This window comes from Simochromis diagramma, unplaced genomic scaffold, assembly GCF_900408965.1.
Source record: "Simochromis diagramma unplaced genomic scaffold, fSimDia1.1 OVJJ01000205.1, whole genome shotgun sequence".
In the NCBI taxonomy this organism is placed as follows: domain Eukaryota; kingdom Metazoa; phylum Chordata; class Actinopteri; order Cichliformes; family Cichlidae; genus Simochromis; species Simochromis diagramma.
In genome coordinates, this window is record NW_024386782.1 from 17796666 (window position 1) to 17815617 (window position 18952).

Genomic DNA, 18952 nt, shown 5'->3' on the forward strand with positions numbered 1-18952 from the left:
TTGCCGTACAAACCAGTTCATTTGGTGATGTAGTTCTGTGGTTTGTAGATTTAGAGGAAAGGAATATAACAGCAAATGTGGTTTCAGCTGCACAGTTTATCCCATTTGTCTTGATCTCATGGATTGGAAATAATGTCTTGTGTGTATTTGCATGTGTGCATGTGAGCAGTGCAGGATGTTCATATGGGGAAGTGCACTTGTGGCTGATTGTAAAAAGGCTCCTTTCGTCTGTAAAAGGAAAGGTAATTACAGATATTGCACAATATCAATTCAAAGAGTCGTGTACAGTTAATAATGTGCATTTCATCTTATCTGAGGCCAGATTCCACCTGAGGACAGAGCTTCAGACTCTTTATTTTGCATGTACATCCTTAGTGCTGCATGCATCAAGATCCTGCATGCATCAATCAGAGAAGCAGCTGAGGTATTTTGGTAGGTAGGCAGGTGGGTCTGTCTGACTGCAGAGAGATTCTATTACAACAGTACTGTGTTGCAACTTTGAAATATGTAGTCATACAACTTACTAAAGAGCTTTGTAAAGGGTGTTAGTCAGTGGCGGCTGGCCCATAGGGGGCGCTCGGGCTCCGCCCCCCCAAATGTGGAGGAGTAAAAATATAGATTTTTAAAAAATTCATCAATGATAGTTTTACTATGTGTGTGCCCATATACAGCCAGGCGTATTTTAACATTTTCACCAGCTGACTCATTAAAGTTCAACCAACAAACTGTGTTTTTCTTCTTCTGGGGCGCTCGTCAAAGCGCCCTTGATATGCAGCGAAATAGCCTATCATTAAATGGTTGCCAGGGGAAAATAATAAATATTTGACCTATCAGCGTCGCTGAATTAAATGGTTTGGGGGCGCTTAAAATTGCGCCCCTGCAGAAAACGCGCGAAGATTTGCTGTTCTAGAATTTTACCTCAGTCAGTAGCCTAAGTGAGCTATAAGGTCAGAGAGAGACGATGGCAGCGGTATTGTTAACGGTTGAGGCACAGCCTCCCCCAAATTCGGTTAGATCGCTTCTAACCTACCCTTTTGCCAGAAGGACAATGGCAGAAAAACTGCAAGTTAAAGAGTTGGGACCTGACAAGCCCGAAATTCAACTAACCCAGGCAACGAAGGAGAAGTCAAAAGCATACAACAGGACTTTTTGTCGGAGTTGGTTCCAGCGCAAGTCGTGGCTGACAGGCTGTGCATATTGATTTATATGATGCAGCCGGCTTTATATTGTTGCTTGATTACACCACACAACATTGGATTGATGTAGCCTAAGTAATGAGTAAGTGGACACATTCATTTTTGCTTAAAGGCTACTGGATGCTAATTTCTTTCGCTTTCTACCTGTAACTTATGTAGCTAGAGGAAAGCTTTCTGTTGTGTGTTGCCATCTAGTGGGCATGAGGTATCACTGTATGAGTTAATCACCTAGCAACAAATTAAAATTGTGTTGTTTGATGTACTCATTAAATGGGTCATTTTAGTCGATATCATAAAAATTGCCCCCCCTGAGATTTTTTTCAGGAGCCGCCACTGGTGTTAGTAGAGTACTGTGTGTCCATTTAACTCGAGTCTGACTGCGTGTGTGTATGTCATGGCAAAATAATGATCCATGGCACATTTTCTTGAACCGATTCTGTCACAAAGGCATAAGTAAAGCTTATTTTGAAACAACTATTAAAAAGTGGCATCACGGTTAGCACTGAAGGTCCGGGGGTTCAAATCCAGTCTGTGTGGTGTTTACTGTGCATGTTCTCCCCGTGTGTGCGTGGGTTCTCTTCGGGTACTCTGGCTTCTTATAAGCAGAAGAAATATAAGCAGTCAAGAGGAATATATACAAAACAATAGTAAGGGGGTTTGCTGTAGCTCAGGTGGTAGAGCCAGTCACCTACTAACTGGAAGGTTCAATCCCAGTCTGCATGCCAAATATCCTTGGGCGGGATACTAACCCCATGCTGCTCCCCGATGCATCCATCGAAGTATGAATGTGTGTGAATGTTAGATAGAAAGCACTTAGAAACAGCAGAGAAAAAAGTGCTTGTGGGTAGATGAGGCTAGTTGTGTAAAGCTCTTTGATGCTCAGATACAGTGGCTTGCAAAAGTATTCGGCCCCTTTGAACTTTTCCACATTTTGTCACATTACAGCCACAAACATGAATCAATTTTATTGGAATTCCACGTGAAAGACCAACACAAAGTGGTGTACACGTGAGAAGTGGAACGAAAATCATACATGATACCAAACATTTTTTTACAAATAAATAACTGCAAAGTGGGGTGTGCGTAATTATTCAGCCCCCTGAGTCAATACTTTGTAGAACCACCTTTTGCTGCAATTACAGCTGCCAGTCTTTTAGGGTATGTCTCTACCAGCTTTGCACATCTAGAGACTGAAATTCTTGCCCATTCTTCTTTGCAAAACAGCTCCACAACTGCCCTATGACAGCCTCAGAGGTTGTCTAAGAGAATATTGGGAGCAACAACACCAAGTCCAAAGAATACACCAGACAGGTCAGGGATAAAGTTATTGAGAAATTTAAAGCAGGCTTAGGCTACAAAAAGATTTCCCAAGCCTAGAACATCCCACGGAGCACTGTTCAAGCGATCATTCAGAAATGGAAGGAGTACGGCACAACTGTAAACCTACCAAGACAAGGCCGTCCACCTAAACTCACAGGCCGAACAAGGAGAGCACTGATCAGAAATGCAGCCAAGAGGCCCATGGTGACTCTGGACGAGCTGCAGAGATCCACAGCTCAGGTGGGGGAATCTGTCCATAGGACAACTATTTATTTATTTATTTATTTTTTGTTTCACACATGGTACAGCAGTAATTCATTTCCCATACACAACCTTCCTTTCAATTAAAGTAACACTGTTTCCATGCATGAAAAGGAGCAGGAAGAAGAATAAATTCTTATTGACACCTGCCCCCTATCTGTGTTAATACAAGTAGGCAACCAAAATTACACTCTGACAATATTCTGCACATAACAAAAAACAAACCAAACAGAACAATATACTCAACAATGAGCAATACCACTAAATATCAAACTAAAAGGATCATTTTTCTACAATTAAATTCTATTATTTTCAACTTCTTCATATTGGTTTATCATTTTATTCTTACTATTAGTCGTGCACTGCACAAAGTTGGCCTTTATGGAAGAGTGGCAAGAAGAAAGCCATTGTTAACAGAAAACCATAAGAAGTCCCGTTTGCAGTTTGCCACAAGCCATGTGGGGGACACAGCAAACATGTGGAAGAAGCTGCTCTGGTCAGATGAGACCAAAATGGAAATTTTTGTCCTCAATGCAAAACACTATGTGTGGCGGAAAACTATCACTGCACATCACTCTGAACACACCATCCCCACTGTCAAATATGGTGGTGGCAGCATCATGCTCTGGGGGTGCTTCTCTTCAGCAGGGACAGGGAAGCTGGTCAGAGTTGATGGGAAGATGGATGGAGCCAAATACAGGGCAATCTTGGAAAAAAACCTCTTGGAGTCTGCAAAAGACTTGAGCCTGGGGCGGAGGTTCACCTTCCAGCAGGACAACGACCCTAAACATAAAGCCAGGACAACAATGGGATGGTTTAAAACAAAACATATCCATGTGTCAGAATGGCCCAGTCAAAGTCCAGATCTAAATCCAATCGAGAATCTGTGGCAAGATCTGAAAACTGCTGTTCACAAGCGCTGTCCATCTAATCTGACTGAGCTGGAGCTGTTTTGTAAAGAAGAATGGGCAAGAATTTCAGTCTCTAGTAAAAAATGTTTGGAATCGTGTATGATTTTCGTTCCACTTCTCACGTGTGCACCACTTTGTGTTGGTCTTTCATGTGGAATTCCAATAAAATTAATTCATGTTTGTGGCTGTAATGTGACAAAATGTGGAAAAGTTCAAAGGGGCCGAATACTTCTGCAAGCCACTGTAGAGTAGAAGAGTGCTCTATAAGAACCAGTCCATTTACCATTTAGAATAGAAAGGCAGGGGTTACTCAGACCATGGCTCAGATAAAGGCCCAATCTCTGCCTTTTTAAATAGTACGAACAGCAGCAGTAATCTCTGCTCTGAAGTAAAAGCTCTGAAATATATGGAGATGCTTTTCATTTGTCATATTTTCTCTTGTTAAATGACAAATATGTGGAAAAAGCTATTTTTAACCATAGTTTGTGTGTCTATTACTTGTCAGTCACAAGCGCCTTGAGTTAACTGTTTGATTTGGTGCTATAAAAGTCAAATTGAATTGAACTGAACTGAATTGAAAGTTGTTACCAGCTTTCATAATCTTTTATTATGAAATATGTTATGACCAAATGACCAAAATTTACAAAACAGACTTAATTTAATATTCAACATGACACATAATGAGTAACTGACACAGAAAGCTGTTTTCCAATACATCCAACCACCTCCAACCACAGCTATCGCCACCAGATGGCAACATCTGTGGTTGGAGATCTAAGGCACTTCAGCATTGACTTTGTTTTGACTGACCTGGAAGCTAAGTCCATGTTTTATTCTTGAGTCACAAACAAACAAATGGTTCCTCAGTGGAGAAGTCCCAAACCAGGAATCTACCAGTCCTGTCATTCAGTTTCCTTAATTGCTAACACTGAATCATTCAGTGCCACCTAATGATCTCACTGTATTGTTGGAGGGCTGTGATGCTACAGACACAACTCTTTTACACTGACCACATTGACATGAAGAGCTCAGGCCCAGCTCACAGCATGTTGTACGCTGGCCTGTTACTCGGTCTTATCACTCCTTTCCCGTCACATCACACTGATCAGTAAATCTGAAATATCTTTTAGTATCTCAACAAATGTGGGGCTGGGAGCATTTTCAGTCACTGATGATAATTTGTCTGCCAGAATGATTTAAGACTGACAAATACAAGATGGCTTTGTGCAGAGCGCATTTGATTTTAGGAAATAAGATTTGTTTTTTTGCTTTGTAAAATTATTTTTCATACAGTTTGTATAACCTGCATATTTGAGAGAGCTCATCATTTTAAATCCAGTGTAAACAAAAGCTTGAAATCATATTGGTATGTTTCTCAGAATGAAGCCTGGAGAGGAAATGGATAGACATGCTTACAAAGTGAAATTATGGTTGACGTCAGAGAGGGCTTGGCACCATCACTTAGTTAACATCATGAAAGAAAGCAAGTCTGCCAAGCCCTGGCCCGACCACAGTCGCATGGCAGAGGCTGGATTTCAGACAGGACAGCAGTGACGCGTGACAGACTGAATTATTGTCTCTTAAATAAGACGTGTGCTGCTCAGGAGAGCAGTTGACACCAGATGGTTTCTTGAATTGTTTTCTCTTGTCCTTAATAATTCTCAATGCTTTTCCCTTTCCACTGTATAAAACAAGAGTTCTGGTTCTGGTCTGGCCTAGATTAAATCAAGGCTTACGCAACTCTGCTGACTATTAATGTGTGAAAATGTGCTCAAAATAAAAATTCTTCAGACTTAAGAAATAACTAGTAATGTTGTCGTCTTTAAGCAAAAAAAAGAGGGAGCGACAGAAATGTTTTAGAAGATTTTGGATTCAATGGATTCAATGATGTGTATGAAAGGAAACACACAGATGATGAAACAGTATGATCAACAGACTTAGCCATAAAAACCTTTATGCTACTTCTTTAATTTTATAAAGCACAGCTTTAGTGTTATGATTCACTTCCACCAAAAAAGCCCTAAAGACAGATCTTTCCCTCAAGAATACGTGGCTAACATTAATAACGGAGCCAAACTGAGAGTTAATGTTTTCAACGTGATGAGAAATATTGCTCCAAATGTTGCTGTGTTGGTTTGCTTGCACATATACATAACTGTACACACCAGAGGATTTGTAGCCCTGCCTCAAATGAACTAACCCAAGTTTTTAGGACCGCCATATATCTACAGCTACCTTTCCAGTTATACACCTTACTGAAGAGTCCCTGTGTCTCTTTGCCAGCTGGGTTAAGAAGGAGTTTCCGACTCGGTAGAAAGAGCAGCTGGGCCAAAGAAGCTGCTCGGTTCAGGAGATGGAGCGCCGGGGTACACAGCTCAATTTGTCCACCTACCTACATAGAGGTGATCCCCTACCACAGGGAGCCAAAGGACAGACATCGAGTGGTCATCCTGGTTGGTATGTATGATAAAAAAACAAAAAAGTGTATGGGGGGGTATTTTTAAGATGTTTTAGGGGAGCGATATGAGGCTCCATCCTTTGAAGGCCACAATTGATGGCTTCTTACGTCAAAGCAAGGCGACGAAGGCTGTCCAAATTCGAAGGCTCCTCCAGCCGAGGCCTACAAATGTGTCCTCCTTTCCCTGGGATTTGAAGGATGCATCAGGTGAATCCTTTTCAACCCACTCTATCCCAAGATTTATTGTGCATTGGTGGTTGTAAAACATTTTTTGGAAAAGAAAAATGGCAGATGGTCCAAGCAAAGCAGTCCAGGGATAAACTTTTAAAGTCAGCATTGGGTTTTATTGCATTTAAATATCCAACTGTTCCAAATATTAAATTAACAAAGAATCTTAGAAAGTTACATTTTGTCCAATTCAGGGGTTAGCAACTCCAGGCCTCAAGGTCCTGCAGGTTTTAGATGTGTCCTTGACCCAAAAAGGAGCTAATTCAAATGGCTCAATTACCTCCTCAACATGTCTTGAAATTCTCCAGAGGCCTGGTGATGAACTAATCATTTGATTCAGGTGTGTTGACCCAGGGTGATATCTAAAACCTGCAGGACACCGGCCCTTGAGGCCTGGAGTTGCCTACCCCTGGTCTAATTTATCAGCCACTCACTTCCGGCCTTCTCGACCTTCCTTTGTGTCCTTTGAGGGATGGAGCCCCTGAATTTGGACACACTTTAGGTGGGTTAGGAGAGTCAAAACTCAAAAAAATATTTCATTCAGATTTTGTAGAGCTATCCAAGTCCAATACCTCATTAAAAACTAAAATCTCTGTAAAATGTAATTTTTATGACGAGCACTTGTATGATGAACTAGGCAGGAAAATCATGCTTTTCTTAGTGGAATAGAAAAGAAAGGATTAGGGAGCAGTGGCTATATGATTATGATTTATATGATTCACTGACATTCCTGTCTTGGACAAAACAGCCTCTGGGCTGATTGCTGATTTTTTTTTCTAAGATGATGTTTAGTAAATGATTAAAGTCAACAGGGAGTTTTTGCTACTTTAAAGAAAAAGGAAAAAGCATTGCATTTTTTAATGATGATGAAAAACAATGAGTTTTTAAAAAAAATGCTGTCATAGTTTTTTTTTTTTTTTGTAGTTTTCACTGGCACATTAATGTCCAGCTGATTCCCCTGGGTGTACAAGACTTATCTCTGTGTGTGCAATATCCACCCTGAACACACCCACGCTGTGTGGAGAGTAATTTTATCAAAAAATGCCATAAACTTGTAAAAAAAATAAGAGAGAGAGTTAAATATGTGCCAGTGAGATGATGGAGATAACAGCATAAATATTTCCGTGCAGTTTAAGGTGTATTAGTCAGTTATATTCTGTTTTATATCATCCTGTAGCTTCCCTTTTTTTAGCCCTTGCAAAAATTTCAGAAATGCCAGAGTCCCATTTACGTAAAGCACGGTATTATTGAAAATGCTGTTGATCAAAAGAAAAACCAATGCGTTAATGAAGATTTATGTTCCCACTCATGAGTGCAAGAACAGTCCTTTCCCATCAGAAACACGTAAACACTGTCAGAAAACCCAAAGTCAGAATATACCGTGCTCTCTTAAGTTACCTAGCGGCCCACCCCAGATTCGCTTCTCTGCCAGCCCGGCAGGCCTGCTCTATGTATTTCTGAGCTCTATCTCTCCCCAGGGAATTTTAGATTGAGCCCCGCTGAAGGTCTTTTTAATGTCATATTACGATACAACTGTAGGTCGCCTGTGACTGAGGAGAACGGAGGGCAGACGAGAAGCGAAGAGACGGAAAAAGAGATAAAGAAAAGAGAAGCGAGAAACACAAAGAGCCGAAGAGGTGCAAAAACAATACCAGATAGAGAATAGATAAAAAAATAAATAAAAGAATGGAGAGAAAGAGATGGATGGTGGAGACGATCCCTCATAATGTCAGCCAAGTGCTCCATCATCAACTTGGAACAGTTAAGACAGCTTGGATTTAGATTTAGACCTCTTTAATTGAGTTGGAGCTAACTCCGACTCGGGATTACGTTTTACTGTCTGCTGTGAGGGTTCTTCATTGACCGGAGGTCATCATTAAGAATATATAGCTTATTGGCAATGAAAGTTATAGACGGGAAAACCAAAACCTTGGATCACTAAACCAGGACCAGCTGGATGATGTTTGACCAGGTTTGAAATATATCCTTTCAGTTTGCACTGCATATGCACTTTGAATGAAACAATAGACCCCTATGCCCCAGGGAAGTTGGTGAAAGTGACTGCCAGCCACTTAAAGCGCCCACAGATCGTGTAACTCTTGAAAAGGAAAGCATCCACAAAGCCCGATGATGCTCCTCTCCGGTTCTGTGCGGCAGCTGTGAAACGCATTAGAAGTGTAAGAGCGGAGAGTCCATAAACCTGATATTTTGTAATGCATCAAGCTCATGCAACCCAGTGATGGAAAAGGCAGGTATGTCAGGAATCCCACTTTCAGACAGAGCTCCATTAGAGTCTGATGCAATCTGGGGCTGCCGAAACCTGCTCTAGAAGAAAATCCCAGATGCTACAGCGCGAGTGTGTCTGTGTGTGCGCTTCATCCTGTGCATCCTACACTATAATGACATTGATACTGCGTGGCTTTGCAGATGTCACATTTAAGTGCAATCCTATGTATTTTCCAGAGGGTATAGGAGCGTTAAACGTTCGATGGGGGGGGCGCAGACAGACGCTGAAAATCTGAATGAAATCAGAGCTCTGTCTGACTGTCGCTCCCTCTCTGATGGTAAAGACAGATGCGTCATTTGATGTTGGGCTTGTGTTGAGGAAAACATTAGTACACATTAGTGATACTTGGAATGAATACCCACATGGAGAACACTGTGTTTTGATATTTGTCTCGAGGGCCCAGCGGCGTTGGCGTTAATGAACTGAAGAGGAGGCTGCTGATCTCCGACCCCGACCGCTATGGCGTCACCGTACCCCGTAAGACAGACGCTTTCGAGTTCCTCGACTGTCATCTCCTGCACGCTAAAATGCGTTTCATCTCCCGCCTGCCGTGCTCTTCTCTTACAGACACCACACGGGAGAAGAAAAGGCAGGAAAGCGAAGGTGTGGATTATCATTTTGTGTCAGTCCACATGTTTGAAGAGCTCATTCTGAGTCACAGGTACTCCATTAGCATGTGTTCCCATGGTATTAAAATAATCTCGCTTGCATTTTGTCCACTCACTCTGTCTACTCTGCCGTTTTAATTGTTTTCATGTCTGTTCCTGTCCCTGATGCTTTCTGCCTCCAGGCTTATTGAGTATGGGGGTTACAGAGGTCACTACTATGGAACGAGTCTAGACTCTGTGCACAGAGTGATGGCAGAGGGCAAGGTCTGCCTCCTGGATGTTCACCCCAGTGTAAGCATTGTGCCATCCAAAAAGTCATGTGTCCCTAATAAACAGTTCACGCTGATTCTTCATACTAAATAATCATTCATTGTGAGCCAGCACCTTTTTCAGAAATGGAAATTTACAGTTCGGTTTTTGTCCTGTGGCCTTTTCACGTTGAACTAATAAAAGTAAAGTTTCCAAGTCCCATGTGTCACCACAAGGGTTTAGTTTTTTATTTTAGTTATGCTGGGAAGCCAGTGAGGGATCACACTGTACTTGCTTTTTTGCATGATCTGTGGAGCAGTAGCATGAGCCTCCTCATTTTTTAAACCCTGCAGTTTAAAGCAACAAATAAGGACTGAGTACTCTGCTTCTATCAGAAGAAGAACATTCCTGTGTGGACTTTTCCCCAAGTTAGCTTTAGGATATGAGGGCAGTCCAAATTTGTGGAGGGAAAAATGGGATAAAATCATAGACTGTATATAAGAGATGAGCATTATCCAACAGGACATCATCTGTAGATCTTCGAAGTCCCACTTTGAAGCCTGACATTCACAGCTTGTTTTCTGGGAGCCAGAACATTTTGAACATGTAATTATACCGAGGGTGGGGTGCAGGGAAGTTTTCAGTTAACACCACCAAGTTTAGTGGGCAAAGTGACAGCATGGGTACACTGCACAAGAACAGATATTTGCTAAACACGGATAACTTGGGCAAACTGCTAGTACAACTTTATTATTCTTTGGTCATATAGGCACTAACACCAAACAAGGTCACCAAGCAGGCTTTTACTGCCCCTCTTTTAAAAATAATCATTCCCCACTTAAAAATGAACTTTGAGCCATCTAAGGGGTACAAATAAATAAATAATAATCCCACAAAAAGTTATCATAAAGGGGGAAATTAGCGATCCAGGCCAAAACAGTTTTTGAACCAGAGTGCTAACATGTTTTTACTCTGAGGTTAACATTTGGAAATGTTTGGGAATTTGAGGCAGTGCAGTTTTTGTCATTTCTTTCTACAGTTCTTTCTGTCAACCTTAGAGACTGACACTTTATCCTGTCCCTAATCCTATTGGGTTACACATGTCAGTGAGCTAAAAATTATTATTATTTTTTGAGAAATTTAACCGATCCTTTCATTGTTTTGCTGATAACATCTTGATTTTTTTTTTCCCTGTGAAATCTAATGACCCCAATTCATTAAGTTTAGTTAGACTGCCTTAAAGAATTGGTTAAACATTAATTTTCTTAATTTTAATGAACAGAAATGAAAACAGAGATTGTTATGTTTGGTTGTGGTGAGCAGCTGTAGGACTGTGCTTCCTCTGTGTTGGCTCTCTCACTACTCTCACTGCTCGGATTGACCTGACTTGCATCGACTGGTTTTCCATTACAATCCAGTACTATCTAATGTCCATGGTTGTCGTCAAAGCAACACTGCAGAGCATCCCGTGACGTAATTAGTAGGGGTGCAACGATACACAAAATTCACGGTTCGGTTCGGTTCGATACTTTGGTGTCATGGTTCGATATTTTTTCGATACAAAAAAAATGTTCATGCCTTTTTAATTTGTCATTTATTAAAATTATAAATATATATTTTAACTCAAAAGTACAGTTTTTAAATTTAATGTTGCTGAAACAAAAGTAATTAAAAAAATAAATCTGATTGAGGAATCACGCATCTTTGGAAAAGAGAGTTTATTACAGAGAAATGGCTCTTTCCAAAATAAAAGCTATACTATACGCTTCTTCTGGGCTATATTCTCAGCAGCATATTGTAGCGGGTCAGGGCTATTCGGGGTTCTGTTTGTACAGTTATGTTTTGTTTATGTTGCCATAGTGACGGGTGACGCCCTCTCGCTGCGACGGTGTGTCCTTCCGGGGTCAGAGGGCGCTCTGTGTGTTGTTGTTGCTGTGCGGTTGCCGCGCTGAGCAGTTAGCTAGCGGCAGTGTTCTTCTGCAGATGTCAATAAACGGCTGTGCTCCCTGGCTAGCTCACGGGAAGCAAGACCAAACGACACCTCCGTCTCCTCCTTGTCTGAGCTCGCCACAATATTAAACATATCAGGTCCCCATAAGGAGAATCATGTGCTAACGGCTGTCTAAATGACTCGGGTAAAGTTTGTAGCATGCATGCTTGTTGTTTTTGTCTGCTTCCACTTGTCTTTGCACTAGGATGATGTCGGCGTAAATGTGCAGTCATATTCGTTGTGTTCCCACTAGTGCTGTCAGCGTTAATCTCGTTGAAATGACGTTAACGCCACAACACGGCAAATCTCCATTAACGAGCTACCCCTGATCGCCCTGTGCTGGGGCTAGATGGCCAACACGTTAACGAGCTAACTGCGCTAACACACTAGTTCCCACCCATGTAATTGAGCATTGCGTGGCACATCCAACATACTGTTTTACTTTAGTCCATGACGCGCTTACCTTCAGGGTCATACGTCACATGAAAACCAAAATAATTCCAAACGCCAGATCTGAATGAGGGTGGGGGAGGTTCAATTCGCCATGTTGCAAGGAGAGCTTCTGTCTCGCTAGCTTGCCCTGCGCTCTTCCTTCTGACAATGCTGTCTGTGTTGAACGCTCAGTGGATCTGCGCTCGACAGTGCAGCCTAGGCGGAGTAGTCGAACGCAGATTCACTGAGCGCTCAACACAGACAGCATCGTCAGAAGGAAAGTTGACAAAATAAATTACAAATTTTGTATTGTTCGATACATATGCGTACCGAACCGAAAGCACTGTATCGAATGGTTCAATATCGATACGAGTATCGTTGCACCCCTAGTAATTAGTATGCGATGTGGAAGGCTAAACCAAAGTGGACGTTGAGCCAACAATATACCTGGTATTCTGTTGCTTCTCGTCGGACTCGGGAGCCGGGGCGTTGTTTTTTGTAGCTTTTTCCCTCGTTTCCTGGTTTCAAAAATGGCAGTTTTGATCTTTGTGAATGAGACACTCTTGTGACTCATCAAGTGATGCCACTGACCAGTCAATCGGTAGCATGGCAGTCTGACGACGTCACATTTTAGTACCTGCTTGGATTGCTTTTAACTGCGGCCAAGCAGGTACTATTTTAGTACCTGGTACTATGACTTATTGGAAAGCCCTGAAAACCCTGGCGAACCGTGCCGAGTCAATCCGAGTAGGTACTAATGGAAAAGGGGCTTATGGGTTGTTCATTTATCAATCTGTTAAAAACTTGGATGTGATTGTTGACAGCTCTTTTAACTTGGATAAACAGATTATTTCTGTGATAAAACTGCTTCTTTTACCAGCGGAGATTATTGGCCAAAGTGCAGCCTTGCCTTTCTTATGACTCAGAGTCATACATGCTCTTATTATTGTATTGTATTGACTGTATTATTGTTATTCTTTGTATGTAGGAAAGAAATGGAACACAAAAACATGAACATATTACTCCAATTTTAGCTTCACTCCATTTGAGTTCTGTCAACTTTAGGTTTAATTGTAACATTTTATTGATCATTTTTAAGTTTCTAATTGGGCTGGCACCACTGTCTTTGTCTGATCTTATTCATGCTCATACTCCTGTCAGAGCACTGAGGTCTTCTACTCAGATTATCCTCAATAGTCCGAGATTTAGCCTTTAAAAATAGTGGACACAGAGCTCTCAAATTGTGTCCCTGAGTCTCTGGAATGCATTATTATTTCATATTAGAACTGACCAAACAGTTGCTACATTCAAGTCATTCCTCAGGACTCATTTCTACTCTCTGGCCTTCATGTCGAGCTAAATCTAGACATCTTGTAATTATTTTGTTTGTTGTTATTGAAAGCCTGTGAAGCACTTTGGTCAACCGTGGTTGTTTTAAATGTCCTATACCAATAAACTTGACCTTGACCTTGATGGTTTGTCAGGACTGTAAAAGCCTTTGGACCTTTGGACAAACCTTTTAATTATACGCGGTGTCACACTGCTCGTTGTAATCCGGTTTTATATCGGATAGCAACGTTTGTGCTTGGTTAAATGGGAAATAAGTGAACAGTTAAAGTAAGATTTCTACTCGGCTCCACATGAGATGGTGAGACACACGAGACAATGGTTCTTCTAGGAAAAAAACAACAGTTTCTAAGCTCTTACAAGTAATTACTTTGCCACAGTTGAAGTAACAGTAGTAGCTTTACATCATGGGAGTTGGATAAAGTTATGATTTTGTGTTTTTTTTCTGCCAAACAGAATCTGAAGCTGTGGCCCAGTCTTCAGAAAACACATGTGTATTGTTTAGACAACATATTTTATTACAGATACTTGCCTTCTGTCTTCAACTAATCTAATCCTCTTTTGTTCCAACAGAAAATAAAGCGTGTGTACACGTCTGAATTTAAACCATACGTGGTGTTTGTCAAGCCACCGCGCATAGAGGAGCTACGCCTCACCAGACGGAGAGCTAAATTTGTCTGCGATGAAGAGGATATTAACCAAGTCAGGATCTTTTCAGTAAGAAAAAACACACACAGTCCAGCAATTGCATGGTGAACTAAGGTTCCTGTTCCATGTAACGACATGACAGTATGAGGACAAACATTGTGGCACACACCCCTAACTAACACACACCTTAGTTTACACTGGCCCTGTGGTTTGCATTTAGAAGACATGGGAAGTTACAAAACTGCTTTCTGATTGGCTCCTTCTCCAATAAGATAACATCTAAGGAAGCGTATTTGTGTCAGAGATAAAAGTTTCAGCTTATGTGTGATATTGATCATGATTTAAATGGGGGGAAAACTAAAAGAAAACACAAACAAAAACCTGTAACAATAAATAGGCGATAGCAAGGAATCACATTAAATAGGGAAACAAACTTAAATTATTCACCAAATTGATGTAGACTGAAGAGTCTGTGCATTTTATATTCTGTTGAGTACCTGCTCACTTTAACCTCCTAAGACCCGAATTCTTCACAGCATGCATTTTTAATCTCTCTTTGCTATTTGGGCTGACTGGGACCTGATGAATGTAAAAACAAAGAATTACATGATTTATTTATTTTTTTACCTGATTTTTGTTTCTGAGAAAAATGAGATCCACATAAGAGGACATTCGCTTTAAATTTCAATAGGACAGTAGCAGTATAATGTCCTCGTAAGTGGATATCAGGCCGTTGTAGAGCAAAATTTAGTATTTTGTTCTAGACAACCCAAAATGTGATGTCCACAAATCTGGACGCAGGTCCTAGGAGTTTAAAACTGAAGCATCTGAAATTGATGGGGCACAGTGGAATCAAAACATGCTAAGTAACTTTAAAATTGCCCATCTGGGTTCAGATTCATTGTTTGGCCACATGTGCCCAGGTTGCCTTTATCAAACCCACAAGGTGACGCAGCTGTGTTGCAGTAAGTTTTTGGTACTGTCCATTCAGAGTTGAGGCTCGTCTCAAAGGGCTGTGTTTTCAACTTGCGTGAAAAGGCTTCTTGTGCCTTAGCCGACAACTTGTCATATCCCGGCATAATTTTTGTATGTCTGCAAAAGACTGGACAAGTGGAGAACAAAAGAAGAAGTGACAAGCCTAAAAAATATATACAACTGTTGATCTGTATCTGAAAGCCAGAAAAGGCCTTTGAGTTAATCCATATACTGTTTACTGAAACCTCATCAGACATCTCAGTGTGAAGTTTTTGGTTAAAATCGTCATCAATATTAGACAGAGGAGGTCAGGAGAGAGGTAAGTTGAGCTACAGCTGTAAAACACAGTGCAGGCTCTGTCATGGTTTGTGGGTTTAGCCACTAGTACTGAAGATTTTGTCAAAATTGACGGAATTATGAGCACAGAACCGTCAGATTTGTATGATGCAGTAACTTTTGGAAAGCATCTGTTTAGCAACAGCTTCATTTCTCAGCACCACAGTGATCCCAAACACACTGCCAATGCAGTAAAGTCACACCTGGATAGAAAAACATACAATGGCTTTCCCAGAGGCTGGACCTCAAATTTATTGAAGCAGTGTGGGAGCATCTTGACAGAGAAGGCAACAAAAGGTAGCCAACATCCAAAGAAGAGCTTTGAATGTCCTTCAAGAAGCCTGGAGAACTATTTCTGAAGACTACTGAGAGAAATGACAAGAAAGCTGCCTAAGGGAGTTTAGGCTGTGTTGAAGAATAAAGGTGGTCATATCAAATATTGACTTTCAACTGCACAAACTGATTTTGCCAGTACTTCCATTTATGTTTACACATTTCAGTACATTACTGCACCTATCTCCCATTCTCCTGACAAAATATAAAGAAATGAGCAGTCGTTTTGCACAACACTGTACACCACTCCATCTAGGGATAGAATCTTTGTTGCCTGATGGATACTGGTGACGCTATTTTCCTTTCACAGGAGGCGGATTTTGAGGACATGATTGACTTGGCTGAAAACATGGAGCGCCAGTACGGTCACCTGTTTGACAAGGTGATTGTTAATGGAGATATCGCCTCTGCGTTCAGAGAGCTGAGGTCAGACCTCGAGAAGATTCAGGAGGCACGGGTCCAGTGGGTGCCCACAGAGTGGAGCTGCTCCTCACCAACAAAAGCACGGAGAAGCTGTAGTCATCTGCCCAGCTGGATTTGAGATTTATATATGAAGTTAGTAAGAAAAACAAATTAATAAAAATATAACATAGCTGTATGTACTGTGTCATTTTAGAACTAACAACATGGAAGACTGAATTTCATATTTTAATCCTGGGCTAAACAAAAGCTGCGATTTCTAAAGTTTTCCATATTGTCTTTTGTGCGCATCCAGTTAGGCAGAATCCATTTCTCCACTTCTCTCCATCTCTCTCTCCCTCCATCTGTCTCTGCTCCTGCTTTTCTGTTGGCATTTGGCTGAAAACATTTCAGTTTGCAGAAGAAGAACAAGAAGAAGGGGGAAAAAAGGAAACTCTCCAGAGCTTGTGGCTGAGTGTAATGCCTCCCTGCCAAGTTGCAAACATCAGCATGTAATTATTCTGACAGCTGCTGCACTTCAATTAACTGTAATGTACACCAGAGAAATATTATTAGTAGCAGTCAGGGAGGCTTTTTTTTGCCAGCTACATGCTATATGGAGCAGGGACACAAACACGATAATAATCATAAACTTTTGCTGAAGCAAGATGAAAAACCGTTTTATGATTGCGAACAGCAGAATGCTGCAAATACTGCAAAGACCCAAAGGTGCAGCAGGTCCAATAACTAATTGTTAAGTGCTCTATTCTGAAAATCACCTTTGTTATAGAACATTAACCACAACGAGGTGTCTTTTACCCGAAAACATATTGAGTCAATTAAAAACAATTGGCAGAAACTCACCATTAGTGACACTCCATTAACAAATACTCATATTTGAGCATCACAGCTGGTCGTCGGGTACAAATTTTACTCCTCTCACTCACACATGGCGGGTAATCCAATGTTTTTATGACTACATTTCTCTACAGCCGTGGTGTTTCCTTCCTCTTTTTTGGATGGTGTGCTCAATTGGGTGTGAAGGAGTGTTAATGGCTCTATCATGTCGTGTTTGCGAGGAAGAGAGAGCAGTGTGATGTGGGGAGACGGTAATGGCTTTCAAGGGACGTAGGCCTTCGTAGACGTACGGAGAGAAGTTATGACAACATATAAAATTGTACTTTAAAAACACAGTGAAGCTAGACGTAGTCGATCGGGCTGCAGCAGTAAAGGGAGCATCATCGAGTCTCAAATATTTATTTGTCTTTGGAAAGCTTATTGTAAGAGTCAAACATAACTGAGTGGACGCAGACAGCATAGATGCATCCACTGGTATGTCTGCATTTCTTTCTTTCTTATTTTCTATTTTAAATGCAGACTCTCAAGACAACACTCGACACTCTTGCCAGGTCTGAAGCCCAACCTGAGCCAAAGCGTGGCAGTGTAATTTCATCACACCGCTGAGAATCTGCAGGCACCCGCTGAGATCATAATGATGCCATTAAAGACACTAGAGTGCTCCAATGAAAACCTGCCGTTTTATGTTCAGAGTAGCTCCCACTTCAAACATTACACAGAAGTATGATGTCAATTGGTCTCGGATAATTTGGCTCAGTCGTGTAGCTGTCTATCTGAAGAATGTAACAATAAATACAACCAATGTTAAACAACATCTAGTTTGTTAGCAGGAAACGTTCATTACTTTTAAACAACCGACACAGTAAAGCACATGGTAAAAGTATATGGAAGATACACAAACCTAAAGCAGGAAGGGAAAGGTTTTTAGTTTATTGCAGAATACTGTAGGTTTAGAGAGTCTTTGGCTGACTCATTTGTGCTGACATTAACCCAAAACAACTTTGCAACACAAAAATCTCAAAAAGACAATTTTGCAACCAATAAAGAATCAAATTCGAATTTTCACCTTAACTTTTTTGCTCTGTTTTGCATCCACCCACTCCAGAGGCAAATGGCTCCTTAGGTGCTAAATGCTACACTGCGTTCATGAGCTAGTCACCAAGTTTGTCAGTTCGCTCAAGCATCAACAGACATGCTAACGCTTTGTCTTCATGGCCTTGGGGGGTCCTTAGGGACTAGTAAAGCGCTATACAAATACAGGCCATTTACCATTTTACCATTCATCAGAGCATAACATCATTAGCGTTGAAGAAATAATAATTGAAGAAATAGACTAAGTTTTATGCTAGCACTACCTATTTATCTTGGTGCTACAGTTATTTGATTTTGGTTAGCACCATGTCTGAATGTACCGGGGAAATGCATCCTCTTCAGAAACTTAATTTGTCAGTTTATTGTTAATTGCTAACTAATTAGAGTACTTGAGCTGCTTCATTTCCACTAACTGCAGGCTGTAAACTAAAACAATTAGCTAAAAAAATGCTGAAATGCTAAAATAGGACACAGCACCAGCAGCATGCAACAGAATCTACAACATTTGACAGCGCTATCAATAATTGTCTGTTTGAACCAAACGGATTAGAAATAATAATAATAAAAAGAATGCTTGGCGATCTGTTTCTCTGCTTCACACTTTACTGGGTGTTTGTCCCTTTGGATAGGCCTGGAGTTTGTGAACCTGCACGACACATACACAGACACAAGTGCCAAAGTATCCAAACAAAGCGAGATATATATCCTTCCACTTGGATTTTTTTACAGGTCTCCTGGCTGCCAAATGTAGGCGTGTTCCCAGCTAATATCAACAGTTGAGCCAGTGAACATATCACAGAGGGACAGGAGTAAATGGTGTGAGATAGCATGTAGCCTTTTCCGACTGCTGCCGAGGAATGTGAGCAAGGAATTTACAGCACCTAACGGGGACGCTTCTGGTACATGTGTTTTTCAGCTTTGAAAGCACTGAAACTCAACCTCCCCCGCTGATAGTCCTGAATTATGAATGTGGATGGGACTTTTTAGAGTGCTTTAATACACCGAACAAGTGCTACTTGGATTT

General features: G+C 41.1%; 1 protein-coding gene across 1 annotated transcript in view; it reads left to right on the plus strand.

Moving 5' to 3' along the window:
* Window positions 1-18431, plus strand: part of LOC120727863 (MAGUK p55 subfamily member 7-like) — a 33333-nt gene extending 14902 nt beyond the window's left edge. The window contains exons 13-18 of the mRNA XM_040022437.1: window positions 5972-6145; window positions 9058-9138; window positions 9229-9322; window positions 9452-9560; window positions 13861-14004; window positions 15890-18431. Coding sequence (XP_039878371.1) covers window positions 5972-6145; window positions 9058-9138; window positions 9229-9322; window positions 9452-9560; window positions 13861-14004; window positions 15890-16120 — 833 coding nt within the window. The 3' untranslated portion in view covers window positions 16121-18431. The remainder of the gene's footprint in view (window positions 1-5971; window positions 6146-9057; window positions 9139-9228; window positions 9323-9451; window positions 9561-13860; window positions 14005-15889) is intronic.
* The last annotated feature ends 521 nt before the right edge of the window (window positions 18432-18952 follow it).